Consider the following 21,239-nt stretch of genomic DNA (forward strand, 5'->3'; position numbering starts at 1 on the left):
TCCCCATGGAGCCTGTTGAGGCAGGAGGGACTTCCTGTGGTCCCATTGGCATCCCCATCACAAGCTTATTCACTGGAACCTAGAGTCCCTTTGGAGGCTCCATTCTAGGATGCTGCTGTTGGCTGAGTGTACCCCTGTCAGTTGCAGGCTGATGACTTCTGGCAGGCTGGGATTTGGCTGGTGGCATTTTGCAGAGCTCCCTGACCCTACCTGCTGTCACAAATCCTGTTATATCCCTTTTGTATGCATGTTTGAATATCTTGTGATGCACCACTCTTAAGAAGAACAGTTACCAGATGGGAGAAGTGTTTCTCTTGGGTTTATCATGTGTGTATATATTTTAAAATATACTAAACAATAAATCATGGCCTGGTTCGGCAATTTTCCATGTTCAGAATGTGTCTGTCATATTCTTGATCGCCTATGGAGACCAGTGGAGCTATGAAAAGTCTAGAGTCTCATTAGGAGACTCTAGAAGGAAACTGGGCTCTCCTGGCCAGTGTACAGGCCTGTCCTCTTCTAAAGCCTGCCAAAGCCAGGGCCTGGGAACAGCTCCCCCAGGCAATGTGCTCTGTGCCAGTGTCCAAGGATTTTAAGGAATTTAATTAAGTAACTAATAGACTAGGAGATGTTTAAAGTGTGATATTGTTGACATTAAACAGTTATTTAAATATCAGCTAATTAGTGCTTTTTAATATTGCTTCTTGAACTCAAGTTTGGTTGCTGTAGTTGACGTAGATACTTGACAGAGCTAAGTTCAGTGTGGAGGCGTGGGGCACGGTTGAGCATGGACTTGGAGGAGGAGAGGAAGAGAGAACACATAATTTACAGCTGCTGAAATAATTCAGCTGTTTCCCTTGCTGATTGCTCTCCTCCTCTGTGCTGCTGATGCAGTGAATTGTTAATGGGATGGGCTTTGGCTGTTCCAATCAGGGTTGGGATGAGGCCATTTTGATTGTTGGGAATAAACTCGGAGATTGGGAGGAACATTTTTAAGCTTGAATCTAATGCCACATTCTTACCCCAGCACAGGATCTAAACTTTGGGGTGTGCTTTGATATGAGGAGGGCTGCATCCTGTTGGGTGGAAGCAGACACTGAACTTGGGAATGTTGTTAACTGGGTTGTGAGGGAAAATGGGAAGATGAGAATCTAGGGCTGGGGTTCAGCTTACAGGGCTGCAGACAAACTAAGTTGCCCATAGAGAAGACAGCTCTATGGAGTGGTTGGTGAGCCCTTGCAAGGTCTCTCTGCCTGAAAAATCTGCTCTGCACATCTGCCTGGGTGGATGTCCGTATTCTGGATTAAAGTGTTCATCTGCTCACCTGTTCATCTCTCTACCTACTCTTTCATTTTATTTATTTAGATTTTATTTTTATTTATTTGAGGGAAAGAGAGCACAAGATGGGGAAGAATGCAGAGAGAGAGAGAAGCAGACTGCCCACTGAGCAGGGAGCCCCAAGAAAGGTAGGGCTCGATTCCAGGACCCTGGGATCACATCCTGAGCCAAAGGCAGACGCTTAACCAACTGAGCTACCCAGGTGCCCCTCTTTGATTTATTTAATTACTTATCAGCCATAATTTTATTCAGTGCTTGCCAGGTAGACCTTGGACTAGCTAGGGATGGAATGGTGGATGAGGAAGGAGTCTTTGCCTTCAGGGAGTTCATATTTACAGTACAGTTTGGTAGGTCTTAGGAGAGCTGCACAGAGAATTATGGGAGTACATGGAGAACCAACAAAATAAGGCAAATCAAACCTAGCAAGATATAAAAATGATCATCTAAGTCGGGCTTATCCCAGGTATGCAAGAGTGGTTTCACATTAGAAGATCTTCATACAAAATTTGTTATATTAATAGGCTAAAAAGGGAAAAAACTATGTGATCATCCTACTAGATGTAAAAAACACACAGTAAATTTAACACCCATTCATGATGAAAGCAGCCGCTTAGAAATAGAAGGGGGCTTCTTTGACAAAAATACTTACCAGAAAAACTACAGAAAACATCATTTTTACTTCTTAAATTTTTAGAAGAAAGAATAGTGTAATAAATTTACCCATGTGCCTATTGTCCAGTTTTAGCACTTACCAACTTAAGAGCTGTCTTATGTTCTCTAGTGTGGTAAAATATATATACTATGAAATTTGCCATTTTAACTAGTTTTTTTTTTTAAACCATTTTAAGTGTATAATTCAGCAGTATTAATTACATTACCGTGTTGTACAACCATTACCACTATCTACTTCTAAGACTTTTTTATCGGGATCCCTGGGTGGCACAGCGGTTTAGCGCCTGCCTTTGGCCCAGGGCGTGATCCTGGAGACCTGGGATCAAGTCCCACGTCGGGCTCCCAGTGCATGGAGCCTGCTTCTCCCTCTGACTGTGTCTCTGCCTCTCTCTCTCTGTGTGACTATCATAAATAAATAAAAAATTAAAAAAAAAAGACTTTTTTATCATCCCATACAGAAGCTCTGAATCCATCAAGCATTTCCATTTCCTACCCTCTCTCCCCAGCCCCAGTGACTGCTGAGCTACTTTCATGTCTGAATTTGCCTCTTGTAGATACTTCATATTAGTGGAATTATATAGCAGTTGTCTTTTTGTGTGTGGCTTATTTCATTTAGCATAATATTTTTAAGGTTTATCCATATTGTAGCATGTGTCAGAACTTTGTTCCATTTTATGAATGAAGAACCCATTGTATGTATGTATATATCACATTTTTAAAAAATCTGTCCATCTCTTGGTGAGCACTTAGGTTGTTTCCACCTTTTGGTAACACTGACATGCAAGGATCTTTCTGAGTCACTGTTTTCAGATATTTGGGTATATACCTATGAGTAGAATTGCTGGGTCATAGAATTCTCTGTGTAGCTTTTTGAAAAACTGCCAAAGTTTTTTGCAGTAGCTATGCATTTTATATGCCCTCTGGCAATATACCGTTTTTCTTCATCTTTGCCCACAATTGTTTTCCTTTTTTTTTTTTTTTTAATTATAGCCATCCTAATACCATCCTAGGTGTCAGATGGTATTTCACTTTGGCTTTGATTTGCCTTTCGGTAACCATGACTAATAATGAGCATCATTTCATGTGCTTTTTGGCCATTTATGTATCTTCTTTGGGGAAATACTGTCTTTGTATATTTCCTTTGCCATTTCTTAAATTGAGTTTTTTGTCTTTTTGTTATTAAGTTGTAGGAGTTGCTCAATATTGTGGAAATTAAACTCTTATCACATATGTGATTTGCAAATATTTTCTCCCATTCTTTGGGGTTTCTTTTCATTTTTTTTTTTGCTAGTGTTGAGGCACCAAAGTGTTAAAATTTTGATGAAATCCAATTTATCTGTTTTTTTCTTTTCTTTTCTTTTCTTTTTTTAAGATTTTGTTTATTAATGAGAGATACAGATAGAGAGGCAGAGACACAGGCAGAGAGAGAGAGGCAGAGAGAGAGAAGCAGGCTCCATACAGGGAGCCCGACATGGGACTCGATCCTGGGTCTCCAGGATCACGCCCTGGGCTGAAGGCAGGCGCCAAACTGCTGAGCCACCCAGGCATCCCTGTTTTTTCTTTTATTGCCCGTGGTTTTATTTATTTTTTAAAGATTCCATTTATTTGAGAGAGAGAGAAAGCACAAGCAGGGGGAGGAGCAGAGGGAGAGGGACAAGCGGATTCCTCACTGAGCAGGGAACCTGAGGCAGGATCATGACCTGGGCCAAAGGCAGATGCTCAATCACTGAGCCACCCAGGCGCTCTATACAAACCTTTTTAGTATGCTGCTCAATTTCACTTGCTAATACTCTTTTGAGGATCTTGGCATGTATATTCCTATGGGATATTGGTCTGTAATTTTCTTGTACGTCCTTGTCTTGCATTGGTGTCCAGGATAATTCTGGACTCAGAATGAGTTCAGAAGTGTTCCCTTTTTGGGAAGCCTTGGTGGCTCAGTGGTTGAGCATCTGCCTTCAGCTTAGGGTATGATCCTGGAGTCCCCCGGATCGAGTCCCACATCAGTCTTCCTGCATGGAGCCTGCTTCTCCCTCTGCCTATGTTTCTGCCTCTCTCTCTCTGTATCTCTCATGAATAAGTTAAAAAAAAAAGTTCCCTTTTCTTGTATTTTTTTGAGGATTTGAAAGGACTGGTATACTGCTACCTTTCTTAACAGTCACTTTGCTAGCTAGTAGGCCCTGGGCTATGTGACATGATGGTATCTGAAATTCTGGCCGTGAAGCTGGGCCAAGTCATCTTTTACATACTCTCTCGTTTTAACACCTCCATCTTGGCTACCATCATACTGATGATGCACACTGGCAGCTACTCTGGCAAACAGGATTAAGTTGATAAGCTAGACTTTTAAGACTGTGGCTTTTCCCTTGTACTCTTTCTTTGGCCTGATGGATGGATGGTGTGTTCTTGGGCTTGCCAATCAAGAGCAGGCCTCGAGCCATCCCAAGGACTGGATCAAGTCAAATGAAAAGGAAGTAGGCTCTCTGTTGAATTGATTGATTGATTGATTGATTGATTGATTATAGATTTATATATTGGAGACCGAGAGAGTGCACATGCACATGTGCACATGCAAGTGGGGAGAGGGGCAGAGGGAGAGAATCTTAAGCAGACTCCCCACCGAACACAAAGGTAAATGCCAGGCTCAGTCTCACAGACCATGAGACCATGATCTAAGCCAAAACCAAGAGTCAGATCCAACTGAGCCACCTAGTGCTCACAAAATAATATTTATTTTAAGTGTATTCTCATATAGCTAGTAGTTCAGGAAGAAAGACTCCATTGAGCACAGCTTTCCATAATTCTAATTTCATATCTGATCATAGCAGAGGTCACACATACTTTTTTTCAAAATAGTAATTCATATATGTGTGCTATAATGTTCTGTGTCTGCTCAAAAACATGCATTTGTTTTCATGTATCATCATTGTCCATGTTTTCACCTATTTAAAACATTTTTTTCACCTGTTCTAATGACGATACTGTTTTACATTGTGCTGTTCCAGATTGCCCCCTCCTACTGCCGCCGCCTTTAAAAAAGATTTTATTTATTTATTTGTTTGAGAGAGATTGAGAGAGAGAGAGAGAGAGCGTGCACTAGCAGAGGGAGGGGAAGAGGGAGAAGCCACTCCACGCTGAGCAGGGAGCTGGACTGGAGGCTGGATCCCAGGACCCTGAGATCATGACCTGAGCTGAAGTCAGATGCTTCACTGACTGAGCCACCCAGGCACCCCAGATGACCCCTTTCTAAGGTGTTGATTTTATTCAATCAACAGGTATTTTTGAGTACCAGACATAGTACTGGGCAGTGAGGATACAGCAGTGAGTTAAGTGGACAATTGTCCCTACCCTAATGGAGCTCCTGTTCTGGTGGGTTCTAGTTGTTACAGGCCCATGAAATGGAATTTCATTGACCGTGTAACAGCTTTGGAGAGGATGACAAGGTTGTGTGGTCCTTAGCCCCGGCGCCTATCTTTGCCTTCCAAATAGCAACTGAGGCCTTGGCAGGACAGTGGCATTTCTACTTGTGAAGTCCAGGATGGGGAGCCCTGGGACCATGGCAGAGTTGAGTCAGAAATGGGGCTGCTGCAGCAGGGAAGACTGCTGTTTCCTAGGCAATACTCTGCTTAATATTTTTAGTGCGTGGTCACAGCAGAACTAAATGTGGTTTCTGATCCCAAATTGGTAATAAATGTACACATATTTAGAGTCAGAAACAATGCATTTAAAATCCTCTGATCCTTAATGGTCCTGCCAAGTGCTGAGTTTAGATTTCTTTGTTTCTTGGCTACCTACCCAGCCTCCCACCATCTCTTGGAGAAGGCACCCGGATTTTCTTTGGGTGTTAGGTGGGATTGTGAAAGCCGTGAGTTATGGCTCCCTAAGCTGTGTTGAGAGGCATCTGATTTTTGTGTTTCTGCCCACGTATGTAAATGTGTACATTTTAAAATTTATCCTCCTTTCAAGTTTTTAAGGATCTGGGATTATAAATAGTCTTGGACTCTCAGGCATGTTAAAAATAAAATATGATGTTTTAGTTGCTGATTTACCTGGAAGACATAGTCAATGCCAACATGGTAGTAGCGAGTTCCATGCTTGGTGACCTGTCCTCATGCTGCACTAATTGTTTCTGTAAGTTAATGCTGTTTTCTTGGGGCTCCTGAATTAGTTTAAGGAAGAACTTAATTGTTGCTCATCTCATCATTTCAAAGTTGTAATTTGTGTCTCAAGTTGCATAGAACGGCATCTATTTTCTTGTGCCTTGTTTCTTAAGAGGACTTTCTTTTTGGTGATTGTACCATCTGAAACTCATTTGTGCAAGACCATGTTATCCATTCATTGCAAATGGGACATCAGCTACCTGAGGGCAGCAATGTATCTTTTGTATGTTCTGTTCTATAGTATGGTGTTCAGTGTGCTCAGGAGATGGAGGCTAACGGTAAAATGTCTTTATGAAGTACGTGTTTCTAGATTCTGAATGCTGAATGCTTACAGTCCAAAGTGCCAGAGTGGCTAGTACAGAAAAAGGGTTGGTGTACTTACTGATTTGTACATAGTCCATTTGGAGCTATGGGCTGGAAGTCATACCTTCCTCCCTATCATAGTTTCACTAGGAGGACCTGACGTTCTCTGGAAAGTTGGAGGCAGGAGGGGAAAGGAAAGATGACTTCTGATTCTGCCCCCACCCCAGGTTGTATGTGCATGAGTATGTGAAAGTCCCTGGCATTCTTTGGGAGCAGGCTATAGAGAGAGCCCATTGTGCCTACTGTCAGAAGATCCATTTATTATTTTAAAGGAGAGGGAGAAGGAGGACCTGGTGCCTTACTCTCTGGATGCCAGCTGACCCTATCAAGGGTGGTCCAAGCAGTCTAGATCCGCTAAATTTGCCCCAGCTGTTCCTGGCCTCCCTATTCTCTCCTTAGAGATATTGGAGTTTAGAGACAGGCCCGAGTCACCAGGAAGCTGGGCTCTGAAGTCGCTGGCGCTGTCAGTCATTTCTTTCGTGGACACCGATGCAGACCAATCCACATTGCTGAGGTTTCCGTGGAAATGCCTATGTACCCACCTAGAGTGTAGTCCAGGTGCGTGGGCAGGCCTGTGGCTCAGGGAGACTGAGTTCCAAAGGGAGACTTGGCTCTCAGAACACAAGACGATTCTGAAAGAGAATGAAGCTCTCACTGCTTTTGTTTATCCTGTCCTTGACTCAGAATTTTCTCTCAGAATGGTTGTTCATTGTTCATGGGGATCCTTGGGTGGCTCAGCGGTTTAGCGCCTGCCTTCAGCCCAGGGCGCGATCCTGGAGTCCTGGGATCAAGTCCCACATCGGGCTCCCTGCGTGGAGCCTGCTTCTCCCTCTGCCTGTGTCTCTGCCTCTCTCTCTCCTCTGTGTCTCTCATGAATAAATAAATAAAATCTTAAAAAAAAAATAGTTGTTCATGAAAGCTACAAGCTTCTTGAGCCCTCACTTCATGTTAGGTGCTGTGCTGTGTGCTTCATAACATCTCACTTAATACCAATCACCATCCTACAAAGTAAAATAGTTACTGTCAAGTCCTTTTGTAGATAAAGGAATTGAAGCCTGGAGAGGGTAAACAGCTAGCCCAAAGTCGTGCAACTAGTTGAGGAGACCTGGGTTGAAATCCAGAGCCCACATTCTTTTCATTACACTGGAGTGGAGGTGGAGCAGAGTAGAGTGGAGCTTCTACTACCCTTCACTTTTATCAGACAAAGACCCATCACTTTTAGGACCTGGCAGGGTCAGGGAGCAAGTATAAGAGGTAGGTCTGTTTGCCCACTCTTTGCGGGGAGCTTATAATCTGGGGCCTAGGAGAGTACACTGACTAGGTCTGGGATATTTCCTTGACTCACTTGGTCACTTACATGTGGTTAGGCATATGACATTCACCTTTTTGGGCTCCCTTTTCTTCTGCCATGTAGAGGTAATCCTGTCCTCAGTGTTCCCTGGATGGAAAGTGGAGATGTTATGATCACAGACTAGTTGGAAAGAAGCTTGTATGTCATCTTGGCCAATATAGTTGCCCTTCTCCCCTACCCCTGCTGAGTTCTTGTCAGAAAGTTGGGTATATATGAGGGGGTTGCTTGAGGTTGTAGAGTAGCGATACTTCTACTTCCTGTTCAGTTGGGAAGCCTGCATGATGGGAGGTTAAGAGGTCAAGCCACACAGGGTGCCAGTGATCTGACTGCAATTCGAATCAAGGGTGTTCTTACTCTGGAGTTTCTGTGCCTCATTTGTGTGCTGTGCTGTCCTGAGGGCATTCACCAATCAAAATGTGTGTGTGTTGTGTGCACCTGCGTGCATCCTAGAAACTTGGACATGGTAGAGGTGGTCTTTCCACAAGAGGGCCCCAGTAAGCTCATTTAAAAATTTCTCTCCTGACACAAAATGTGTGCCTTTGTAGTCACACTGTTGTAGAATAAGTAAAATGAGTCCAGTTTCTGTGGCTGATTCATAGACCACTGGAAGGGCAGCATGGCCTATGGAAAGAGGATGGGTTCTGGGCCAAACTGGCTTGAATTCTTTACTACCTACCACTCTTTGGCTGCATGAGCTCAGGTAAGTTATTTAACCTCTCTCAATTTCAGTTCCTTCATATTAGAACCCTGTCAGCGGTTATTAAGAAGAGTCAATGAGCTTGGAGCATAGCAAATGCTTTATGAATGTTGACTGTAATTACCATGAGACAGATTTTATTTTCCTGTGGGTGGCCCAGATACTGCATTTGAGTCCTAGGGGATTTGATGTCATTGGAGTATTTCTCTCTATCCCATATTACACAACAAGGACTAAAGCTTCAAAGCATTCTGAGGCATGGCTGAGAGCTTAGGAAAGGTGGAGTTGTGTCTAATGGGAATTTGTTCTTGAAGAGTTTGCTTCCCTGCCCCCTCTTTTTGCTGTGTGACTATGCCTGTCACTATCCCAAGGACGTGTGTGTTGGAGGGTGTAGCTCTACACCACCATAGGAGACTATTGTATGGCATTGGAGGATCCATCTGCAGGACCTGACCACTGGAGTCAATTTTTTCTCTGTGATCATTAAGACTCGAGTGATAATATTGAAAAAAAAAATGGATTTAGAGAAGTAGTCTCACATCTTCACACTTCACTGAACCTACTCAAGTATTCTACTTTTGTGCCTCTATTTCTTCTCCCATGGACCCTCCTTTGCAGGGCCCTCTGGCTTCCTCGTTGCCAAATCCAATGGCTTTTCTCATCCTCATTCTGACTGATCCCTTGACATCATTGCCTATAACTGAATTTTCTATGAGTTCTCTCCTCTGTTGACCTGTTTGATTCTGCACTATTGTCATTATTCCTTGTTTGATAGCCTTGTTTTGCTTTCTTTTCCTAAATTCCAGCCATGACTTGAAGATTATTCTTGCCCATTGTTCCTTTTTCTCCTGTCTTAGGGACGCTGTTCTTGTTGCTTTGATTATTACCTCTGTGCTGATGGTACCAAAGTTTTGACCCTGCCCTAGCCTTCTCTCCCTCTCTGTCTTTGATGAGTGTGAAGTTGCCAGAGCTTTCCTGGATCCATGGACAAGCTTCATGCCTAAAGGCATTGAACTCTGGTTATTCTTTATGTAGCAATTGAGTGCCCACTGTCTTTTAGATCTTTAGCAGTCCAAATGAAGATTGAATCATAAACTCTCTTCTAGCATTCAGATTTATTGAAGGCTGTGGTTGAGTAGCATAGGTCTGGAGAGGGTCAGGCTGTGCCCCTGTTTGCTTTGTCTCTCTTGCTTTTGCTCTCTTTCCTCTTATCACTCGATTTCTTTTAGCTGGAGCCACTGTCTTTTGTCTCTGAGATTGCAGGTTTTTTGCTAATATGCTTAGCTACCTTCTTGAAGACGTGTTTTCTTCCCTACTGGGGTATTCCAGGGATTGGTTGTGTTCCTCACCTTTTGGAATACAGAGTATTGAGCAGGGATCAGGAATACTCTGTTCCTATTTTACGCCATCCCATGTTGCCCTCCTTCCAGGGCTCTAGGCCCCACTGGGCTCCTGGAGTCCTTCTGGGCTCCGTGTGCTCTCTCGTGGGGCCAGCACCTGTCCTTATATTGCCACTCCTGGACAGGGCTCTCATGGACTCTCTTCTGAAGGCTGCATGAGGGGATTTTGGTCCAGGCAGAGGCTTAGGTCTTGTGAACCTTCTATTTCCAACAGCTTCCTCAAATCACTTTACTTCTTGGGTACCTCGGGTCTGTTGAGACCACTGTCCATTTGCTTGGCTTTAGGCATAACTTCAGTATTTGAGACAAATAAATACTGGCCCCATTACACAAATGGTAGTGGTTAAGGATGTTCCCTGTCCATCACCCAGCTGGTTACCTGGGCTAGGCTGGCATTGGAAGCCACATTTCTTTTGTTGTCCAAAGGCTCTTTGGATTTAATTGCTCTTTACCTCCTGACTTTCTATTTAGTTTATGTTTTAGGGGGAAGAGGCTGTTTGCTTGACTGTTCCAAACTTACTTCTCTTGTCCTTTAAATTTTTCTTTAAAAATCCATTTCTTTTCCTAAGCCTTTGCTCATTGTTTTCTCCTGTCAGGGCTGTCCTTTCAGTGTCCTCTTTGCTTTGTTTCTTCGGCTTCATATTTGCTCAAATTAGGCAGCGAGTTTCTGTTTGTGCAGAGGTGAGTGACTCTGTGTATGTATGTATGAGTTTGTGCAGCCCATAAATAGTAATGAATGTGTGTCTGTAGGAAGAGCTCATCTTCTAACCTTCAGTATGTAAAGCAGAAGGTTGTTTTACAGCTGTTGTGGCAGCCAGCAGTTCTACACAATGGTGCCCTTGCTCTGTGGCCACCAGTATGCTGGGAAAAAGCCCTGAATGTGTTGGGTCTGCCTAGGGGCTCAGCAGAAAATTGGCTTTCATCTTTACATTTTCAGGTGTGTGTGTGTGTGTGTGTGTGTGTGTGTGTGTGTGTGTGTGTGTATGTGTGGTTTGTCCTGTAACATCTGTTTTCTTTACCTGGGAGTAGATACCTAACAGAAGGCTTTGGTCCTAAAGTTTGAGCTATAGGGTCAATTAAAGTTTTGTGTAGATTCTGCAGAAGGTAGAACCCTGGAGAGTGGTTCAGGGTGCCTGGCCTGGCCCTGATGGCCTGTGGGTCCAAGAGTGAGTTGTCCTCCCTACTCTAATGATAACTGGGTGCCAGATACTTTATTAAGCACTTTCCATACATTTATTTAATCCTCCCTGACACTCCTTGAAGTAGGAGCTCTTACTCCACCCATATTACAGATAAGAAACTGAGGCCGAGTGCAGTCGTGTTCAAGATCATATAGGATAGGTAGGAATTGACAGAGCTAAGAATTGGCCTTAGGTAATTCTGACTCTAAATCCATGTACTATACTTTCTATCGAAGGTTTTTATCACTTTGCTTCATTTTCCTTCTTTTAAGATGGAAGTAGGAATTCTTGTTTTCTTCACTTCAAGATTTGGGGAAACAAATACATGGACACACTCTGTAGGTTAAGAATGTGAGCATTTTTTGAGGTGGAGTTCAGAGTGCTCCCAGGAAACTTGCTGGGATGGTTCTGCTTGTCCGGGACACTTGTGACCTGTTCCTCTTCTCCCTGTGCTCTGGCCTTGACACGATAGCACTGTCCATGGGGCCTGCCACCCACCCATGTAAGAGGCTTCCAGAGATCCAGCGGTCCCACTTTTCCTTCCTCTGTTGGCTTCTTGCCACCTTTATCACATTCTTTTGTTTTCCTGCCTTGAGAGAAGATAAAAGTTCCAGGATGATGTCTTTTTTATCCAGCTCCCCCCGCCCCGCCCCGTCCTGTCTGAATGGAATAGAAGACATGAGGTACAGAGGCAAAGGCTGGTGAGTCCAAAGGCCTCTTCCCACCCATGCCCCAAGCATCCACTCTGGTAAGCTGTATAGTACAGTAAGCTCAAAATACAGTTTGCTGAGAGCCTCCAACCTCTATATAAGTAGAGGTGCAGTCTACAGATGGCCAGTTTTTTTTTTTTTAAGATTTTATTTATTCATGAAAGACACATAGAGAGAGAGGCAGAGACAGAGGCAGAGAGAGAAGCAGGCTCCATGCAGGGAGCCTGATGTGGGACTCGATCCCAGGACTCCAGGGCCAAAGGCAGGTGCTAAACCACTGAGCCACCAGGTGTCCCGGCCAGTTTTGATAGAAAAAAAAAAGGGGCATTTCAAATCCTTATTACCATTTTTTTTTCTTTATCTTTTTGTCCCAAAGCCCAAAATACTTAAGGAAAGAGTTACTGGTAGGATGTTGAAATAGGTTTCCTTTTCCAGACTGAGTGGTGGTGGTTTAAGTCAAAAGACCATAGATGTAAAGATGTTGCTCTGTGCTCCAGTGAGAGGTTTGTCCTGTAGTGTGTGCAGGGTCAGGCGATGAGGCAAATCCAGGTTAGTAGGTGGCAAGTACGGTTTGGGAAGGTTTATTAGGAAGGGCACTAACCTCAGGCCAGGTATGCCAACTATTCCTCAAAGGGATGCTGTGACTTTATCTTTACTCATGTCAGTGTAGTGTTTAATTTTGTTGCTGCTGCTGCAGCCTGGCTGCCAAAATCCCTGGTTGTGTTGTGGGCTGTCCTGATAAAACAGCAGTGTGCCACTTCCGCTTTCCCAATTCTCACCCCCATACCCCGCATCCCAGGTTGAGCATAAAGCCTAGAGAAAACTGCCTGTGTGTTCTCCACCTGCTGCTGCTTGAATAAGGACCAAGCCCAAGTTGATGTGGCTGCAGGCCAGGCCTTGGCAGGACCCAGGATGCCATCACCCATGCATATTGCGGAGCGTGCACTGGCTCTTAGGGTACCCTGCAGAGCCTGGGAAATGGTCTCCATCCTCACTTCTCCTAGCTCTGTCCCCCGGCACCTTTTTCCCACAACATGTTCTCTCTCTTACTGTTTCACAGAAATATATGGAGGCTATAAATAGGTCAGGTGTGCAGTCCGTGTGGAATTGCCGGGGGGAGATGAAGGATCTATTTGCGAATCGATCTCTCATCCTTAGTATTGGCATAACATGCTTCTGAGGGCACGAGCGTGTGTGCAGGAGGTGGAGGCGGCCTGGAGCCCTGTGGGAGCTGCCGTTTCTCTCGCCCCCACTCTACGTCCCGCTCCAGGAGGCAGGGAAGCTGCCGTGTGTACTGGCTGCCCCCAACCTCGTGCCTCTGTCTCTTCTGTCTTTCCTCCTCCTGCTCATTTGTCTTCTTTGCCCTTGACTAATTCATTCTCATTTATCTCTTTCTCCTCCTCTTTTCCCCCAGCATCAACTCCCATGTTTGTCCCTGGCTGCGAGAAGGGAGTGTTTGGCTGTGTGTGTGTGTCCATCCATGCACATGTGAACACTCTTCGTGCAGGGAGGGGAAGTCTGTGGCTTTGGGGTGAGTCTCTGTCTTCTCTTATGGTGCATTTCCCAATTTGCGCTCTTGCTCCCATTTTTCATTCTCCTTTTCTCCACAGCCAAGGCTGTGGATTAGGAAAGGTATGGGGGCATTATAGGAAGCTCCAGGGCCGTGTGTTCTCAGGATCCATCTCCTGGGCCTTTCCAGCCTTTTCACTTGTGATGTGGAAGCCTCTGTTCTTTGTTCATCCTTGTCAAGCCCTGTCTCCTACCTGCCCACCGCCTCCTGCATGGTCAGGCACCGGTCCAGAACCTAATGCTGTGCTGTGAACTCACTCCCTGTCTGTCAGTGTGATTGGTGCCCCAGGGAACCAGGTTGCTGGGGAAAGCACTTGTGGCACTCAGCCGTTCCATTTTGTCGACGAAAAAAGAGGGGAGAAGCTGGCAGAAAGCAAAGGCTTTTGCTGCTGGGTGAGTGTAGCAGCTATTTTTAGTGCCCAAGCCTTTGCTTTTCCATTTGGCTATGCTTTTTTAGCACAGAGCCGGTCCAGCAGGGCTGTTTTCCTTTATGGCTCCAGATATCCTTAGGGAAAGTTTCTGTCTGCCTCTGAGAAGGTGTGGGCTGGGCAAGGGGGTAATAACCTCTGAGAATGGGTTCAGATTGGGTTTTAGGTCCCCCTGCAATCCTGTTACAGGACCAGTTTCCTGAGGTGGAGTGTGAAGTATGGCAGGAATAGGAAAGAGGAAAGGTAAACACCGTAGTCTTCAGAGATGTTCCCCTATAATGAACACCATCGAGCCTCTATTGAGTAAACCGCCTAATGAGGTGTATGAGGGCTGAGTGACCAAAACACAAACCTTTTTGAGGGTCTAGACTAATACTGACACGTTCTGACTTTTTCTAAGGCTTCTTAATTTTTAGCATGTTTTATTTTGTTTTTCTTTCTTGCCTAGATCATTTGCCAATCTTTTTAAAACCACACGTGTTTCTCTTTTTTTTTTATTTAAATTCCAGTTAGTGAACATACAGTGTAATACTAGTTTCAGGTATACTCTATATAGTGATTCACCAATTTGGATTACATTCTCTTGACTGCCACTCTGCTGTACTGACCAAAATTGTTTCACCATGAAAGCCATTAAATAGTAACTCCCCTGGTAACCTGTAATCTACTTTCTGTCTCTCTGAATTTTCCTGTTGAAGAGAATTCATTTAAGTAGAATCATACAATATCTGTTCTTTTGGGTCTAGCTTATTTGACTTGGCATAATGTTTTCAAGGTTGATTCATATTGAAGCATGTGTCAGGATTTCATTCTTTTTGCAGCCGAATAATATTCCATTTTATGTATATTTAACATTTTATTTTATTTTTTAAAGATTTTATTTATTTATTCATGAGAGACACACACAGAGAGAGAGAGGCAGAGACACAGGCAGAGGGAGAAGCAGGCTCCATGCAGGGAGCCCCACGTGGGACTCGATCCCGGGTCTCCAGGATCCCACCCTGGGCTGCAGGCGGCACTAAACCGCTGTGCCACTGGGGCTGACCTATATTCAACATTTTAAAAACTTCATCTGTTGATGGATATTGGGGTTGATTCCATTTTTTTGGCTATTGTGAATAATGCTACTATGAAATTCACATGGAAGTATCTGTTTGAGTCACTGTTTCATATGTGTTGGTTGGAATAAATACCTAGCGGTGGAATTACTGAATCATAAGGTAATTCTATGTTTTGCTTTTTTTTTTTGAAGATTTTATTTATTCATGACACACACACACACACACACACACACACACACACAGAGGCAGAGGGAGAAACAGGTTCCATGCAGGGAGCCTGACGTTGGACTTGATTCCAGGTCTCCAGCATCATGCCCTGGGGTGAAGGCGGCACTAAACCGCTGAGCCACTGGGCTGCCCTTGCTTTTTTGAGGGACCACTAAAATTTGTCCCACAGCATTTTATATTCCCACCAGCAATGAATGAGATTTCCAGTTTGTCTGCATCCTTGTTATTAATGGTTATTTTCCTTTCTTAGAAAGATTATGGCCATCTTAGTGGATGTAAAGTAGTAAATCATTGTGGCTTTGATTTGCATTTCCTTAATGATTAATGATGTTGAGAATCTTTTCATGTCCCTGTTGGCATTTGTATATCTTTTTTATTTAAAAAAATTTTTTTTAATTTTTATTTATTTATGATAGTCACAGAGAGAGAAAGAAAGAGAGAGAGGCAGAGACATAGGCAGAGGGAGAAGCAGGCTCCATGCACCGGGAGCCCGATGTGGGATTCGATCCCGGGTCTCCAGGATCGCGCCCTGGGCCAAAGGCAGGCGCCAAACCGCTGCGCCACCCAGGGATTCCTGTATATCTTTTTTAGAGAAATGTCTGTTCAAGTCCTTTGCCTGTTTTTAATTTGGGTTGCTTGGCCCCAGTGGCGCAGCGGTTTAGCGCCGCCTGCAGCCCAGGGTGCGATCCTGGAGACCCCGGTTGGAGTCCCACGTCGGGATCCCTGTGTGGAGCCCGCTTCTCCCTCTGCCTGTGTCTCTGCCTCTCTCTCTCTCTCTCTGAATGAATAAATAAATAAATCTTTTTTTTAATTTTTTAAATTTATTTATGATAGTCACAGAGAGAGAGAGAGAGGCAGAGACATAGACAGAGGGAGAAGCAGGCTCCATGCACCGGGAGCCCGACGTGGGATTCGATCCTGGGTCTCCAGGATCGCGCCCTGGGCCAAAGGCAGGCGCCAAACCGCTGCGCCACCCAGGGATCCCATAAATAAATCTTTAAAAAAAAATAATTTGTGTTGCTTGTTTGTTGAGTTGTAGGAGTTTATATATTCTGGGTTTTTAAATTTAAATTTTAATTTTTTAAAAATATTTTATTTATTCGTGAGAGACATAGAGAGAGAGAGAGAGAGAGAGAGCGACGCAGAGACACAGGCAGAGGGAGAAGCAGGCTCCATGCAGGAGCCCGACGTGGGACTCAATCCTGGGTCTCCAGGATCATGCCCTGGGCCAAAGGCAGGTGCCAAACCGCTGAGCCACCCAGGGATCCCCTAATTTTAATTTTTTAAAAATATTTTATTTATTTATTCATGAGAGACAGAGAGAGAGACATAGAGGGAGAAGCAGGCTCCCCGTGGGGAGCCCAATACAGCGCTTGACCCCAGTACCAAAGGCAGATGCTCAACTACTGAGCTACCCAGGTGCCCCTATATTCTGCTTTTTAAACCCTATCAAATATGTGATTTGCAAATATTTTCTCTTATTTTGTTGGTTGTTTTTCTACTCTCTTGATAATATCCTTGAGGCACAAAAGTTTTTAAATATTGAAGGAGTTCAATTTATCTATTTTTTAAAAAATCACATGTGGGTTTGGTATCCTTTTAAAGAAATTACTGCCAAATCCATGGTTATGAAGATTTTCTTTAAAAAAATTTTGTGTTAAAATATTTTATTTACTTGAGAGAGAGAGAGCACAGAGGAAGAGGGAGAAGCAGACCCCTGCTGAGCCCCAGAACCCTAGGATCATGACCTGAGCCAAAGGCAGACGCTTAACCTTAAGACTGAGCCAGCCAGGTGCTTCCCAAGGTTATGAAGATTTTCTATATATTTTCTTCTAAAAGTTTAGCTCTTGGGCAGCCCCCGTGGTGCAGCGGTTTAGCGCCGCCTGCAGCCCAGGACGTGATCCTGGAAGCCCTGGATCAAGTCCCGCGTCAGGCTCTCTTTTTGATGCCTGCTTCTCCCTCTGCCTGTGTCTCTGCCTCTCTCTCTCTCTCAATCTCTCTCTCTCTGTCTCTATGAATAAATAAATAAAATCTTAAAAAAATAAATAAAAGTTTAGCTCTTAAATTTAGGTCTTTGATCCATTTTGGATTAAGTTTTGTATGTGGTATAAGGGATGTGGCTATTTACTTGTCTCAGAACAGTTGTTGAAGAGACTGTTTTTCCCCAAAAAGTGCTATTAGCACCCTTGTTAAAAATCAGTTGACTGTACATGATTATTTCTGGGTCCTCAGTTCTATTCCATTGGTCTTTATGTCTATCCTTATGCCAGTATCACACTGTTGTGATTACTGTAGCTTTGCAATAAGTTTTGAAATCAGGAAGTATTTGTTCTTTTTTTTCCCCAAGATCTTTTTGACTGTTCTCAGTCCCTTGACATTCCATATGTGTATTAGTATGGATTTCTCCATTTCTGTAACAGCATTGGTATTTTGATAGAGATTGCACTGAATCTGCATATTGCTTTGGGTAGTATTGTCATCTTAACAATATTAAGTCTAATCCATGAACATGGGATATCCTTTTATTCTTTTTGTCTTAATTTTCACAGCTACTGGGGCCTGTACTTTAGATTGTTAGGCCATTTAAAAAGTGATGTGTAAGGCTTTGTGGCTTGGGAATATTGAACTTTGCTGGTGGTGGGATGCTGATTTCATCTTTCTTCAGGTATAACAGTGAGCATGGTTTAGAAATGAATGGTTATGAAAGCTTATGAAAATTTGGGCTAAGGTTTGTTCACACCCAGATCAGTTGATTAGTTTCTTTCTCTCACTGTTATAACCAATATCACCTTGTACAACCTGACAAAAAGTTGATAATGCGGAAGGAAGGAACCACAGCCTATTGTATCTCATGTAATGGTCCTACTTGGCTCTATGCATATCTGCCTACGAGTGGCTGAACTCCTTATGGGAGATGGAGACTTCCTTTAAATCTTATTCTGTGGTAGAAGACCTGTGATTCCTCTATGCAGAAAATGTCATTATTCATTGAACAAGGATATCATGAGGATCACTGTGCCAGGGGATCAGGCACCAGCTTCCTGCTGACCTTCTGTTTTCTTTTTTCTTTTTTTTTTTTTTTTTTACATTCCTCAGGTCTATAACTATGGCTCCCCAGGGCCTGCCCCCTTCTAGGATGGCTCTTCTGGGAATGCTGCTTGGGCTGCTGATGGCTTCCTGCTTCACCTTCTGCCTCAGTCATCAGAACCCGGTAAATATCTTCCTTATTAGCACAAATAGAAAAGTCCCTGTAAGGTCCAAGAAAGCCTCCATGCTACCTGGGCTTCTGTGAAAGTAGGGTAAGCTTTTATTTTTCTTCTTTTTTTTTTTTAATTTTTTATTTATTTATGATAGTCACAGAGAGAGAGAGAGAGAGGCAGAGACACAGGCAGAGGGAGAAGCAGGCTCCATGCACCGGGAGCCCGACGTGGGATTCGATCCCGGGTCTCCAGGATCCCGCCCTGGGCCAAAGGCAGGCGCCAAACTGCTGCGCCACCCAGGGATCCCAGCTTTTATTTTTCTTAAGGGAATATGGGCAGCACTGGGTCAAGGAGTATGTGTACTTCTCCCCCGCCTCCCCTGCCCTGCTCCTGTGGTCTCATGGCATACGTTCTCTTTGGAGAAAATATGATGATGATGATGATGATGATACAATAATAATACCAGTAATGATGATGAGTTTACCATGTATCCAATGGTTTTTTAAGTGCTTTTTGTGTATTCTCATTTAATCTCCTCAACAACCCGATGACGCCGACAGCTACAGTTATTATCCTCCTTTTGAGATGGGTACTAAGGCTCAGAGACATTAAGTAACTTGGCCAGAATAATTCAGCCAGTTTGTAGCAGAATTGGGAAGGTCAGGATTCTCTCCAAGAGCTAGTTGCCTGTGTGGTGAGTACCAAGTTAAGACTGCTTCTTCCCCTTTACTGTCTTCCTTGTACTTTTTCTTTCTTTCTTTTTTTTTAAAGATTTTATTTATTTATTCATGTAACAGAGAGAGAGAGAGAGAGAGAGAGAGAGGCAGAGACACAGGCAGAGGGAGAAACAGGCTCTGTGCAGGGAGTCTGATGTGGGACTCTATCCTGGGTCTCCAGGATCACACCCTGGGCTGAAGGTGGCCCTAAACCCCTGAGCCACCCGGGCTGCCCATTGTTTTTTTTTCCTTGTGCTTTTTCTGTCTGTCTCTGTCTCTCTTTTTTCTTTCCTTCTTTCCTTCTGTCCTTTTCTCCCTGTTCTTTCCAGGCCTCTCTTCATTAACCTAGACCTGACTGCTCAGGGTTTCTGTCGCTGCCACAGGCAGGAGTAGAATGACTGAGAAGGCTCTGAGCTTGGCCTGGCTGCAGCACGCCAAGGCTCCTGGTTCTGTCTCCTGGCTGGCCCTAGCAAGAGTCTGCCCTTGACCAGCTCCCAGTGCCCCCTTTTTCCTCTTTCCTGAGAAGCCTTGACTGTCAGCTTTCTGACAGTTTCAACCTCCCCTGGCCACCTTCCCCAACCTCAGGGGCTCCTACTAAATGTTGGGTAAGTGCTGCAGGCTTTGGAGCAGGAGGGCCTTGAAGTGCAAATGACAATTGTGATGAATTTAATAACAATCCAGCTTAGCTGAGGTTCACCTCTGGCTCATGGCAAGCTTCCACCTTCTCTCTAAAGTCATTTGTTTTCTCTCTGCCTTTCTCCCCACTTTGTGGAGCATAAGAGGAAGTGCAGTTAAGAGTCACGAATTCTTTAGAGCTTTTTATTTTTTTTTAAAGATTTTATTTATTTTATTTATTCATAGACACAGAGAGAGAGGGGGCAGAGACACAGACAGAGGGAGAAGCAGGCTCCACACAGGGAGCCCGATGTGGGACTCGATCCTGGGTCTCCAGGATCACACCCCAGGCTGTAGGCGGCGCCAAACTGCTGCGCCACCAGGGCTGCCCTCTTGAGCTTTTTATGGCTTTTTATGTTCCTTAAGGTCTTGCTGGTGCTGGTGTGTGGTGTTTTTTTTTTTTTTTTCCCCCTTTTCCTCAGGGCTAATGAGGATTGAGATCCCATTGGCCCCTGAGGATAGGATTGCCCACAGCATGAGTTAGGGGCTGTTTTGGCATAGCCTTGGCCAGAAAAGCACCCAAGTGTCTCAAGGAATCAGGGTTCTGTGTCCCCCCCCACCCCCACAACCTGCAGCTCACAGGAGCTGGTGCTCCCCATCATGAGCTTTAGCAGATGCACAATTAACAAAAACGTGCTGATGAATTTGCTTAAGGACTGTGTGTTAGTAAGTCCCTTTTGGATAATAGTCCAACCAAATAGATGAGCTTTCAGAGCCATAATTATTCTGGCCCATTTATATTAGCTCTATTGAGTTTAGTCTCAGAAAAATGTTAATACTGACTTTCATCAACAGAAGCTACTTTTATCCTTATGTCTGTTCCTAAGCTGTATCCATTTGTCATAATCTTTCATCATGTGCTTGCTAAAGCACAAGTAGGAGTTGAAGCATCTTTTCTCTCATACCATAAAAATTGCTGCCCTGTTGGCATTTAAAATCCAAATTATGCAGTCATCCACCTTCACAACAGTGAAAATGGGTGGTGGGGGAAGTGGAGGTGGTCATGATCCTTTCTACAGAACCTGTAGTCCAGGCAGGAGCTCCTAGTGGCCCCAAGGGCATTTGTGCAAGTTAATGGCTACCGAGTAAAGACTGTTGGTGTGTATGAGGGTGTGATCTGGAGCTAGCCACCTTTCCTGGCTTCTGTTGTCAGATCTCTTTGGGATGCCACAGCTTAGGAGCAGTGTGGTTGCAATTGTGGGTGTATGGTTACTGGGCTTCGGAAAAATAGTGATGTGGGAGGTAGTGGAACCGGTGGAAGGAGCACAGGCCCTTGGTAAGTTCCCTTTGCCACCTACTTTGGCAGTTTGCCCATTTCTGAGCTTTGTTTCCTCATCCATAAAATAGGGTTGATAATCTCTATCTTAAGTGTAGATTAAGTGTGACTCTATATAGAGAACACCTAGCATTGGGACTGGCAGAGTATGGTCAATAAATGTCAGCTGTTATTTTTAGTAAGGGGGTGGCTGCTTTAATGGTTTAATGTAGGGCTT

At 44.1% G+C, this 21,239-nt stretch overlaps 1 protein-coding gene across 4 annotated transcripts in view; it reads left to right on the forward strand.

The window, feature by feature from the left end:
- The window catches only part of SIL1 (SIL1 nucleotide exchange factor), a 217,782-nt gene that overhangs the window by 36,233 nt on the left and 160,310 nt on the right, over positions 1-21,239 (forward strand). For 3 of the 4 annotated variants that reach the window (XM_055301915.1, XM_055301914.1, XM_055301916.1), the window contains exon 2: positions 18,252-18,366. In XM_055301915.1, coding sequence (XP_055157890.1) covers positions 18,262-18,366 — 105 coding nt within the window. In that variant the 5' untranslated portion in view covers positions 18,252-18,261. Of the gene's footprint in view, positions 1-8,480; positions 8,582-18,251; positions 18,367-21,239 lie in introns of those variants that run through there. The other variant, XM_055301913.1, reaches the window with a different exon arrangement.

Source organism: Nyctereutes procyonoides, unplaced genomic scaffold (genome assembly GCF_905146905.1).
Source record: "Nyctereutes procyonoides isolate TBG_1078 unplaced genomic scaffold, NYPRO_anot_genome, whole genome shotgun sequence".
Lineage (NCBI taxonomy): Eukaryota > Metazoa > Chordata > Mammalia > Carnivora > Canidae > Nyctereutes > Nyctereutes procyonoides.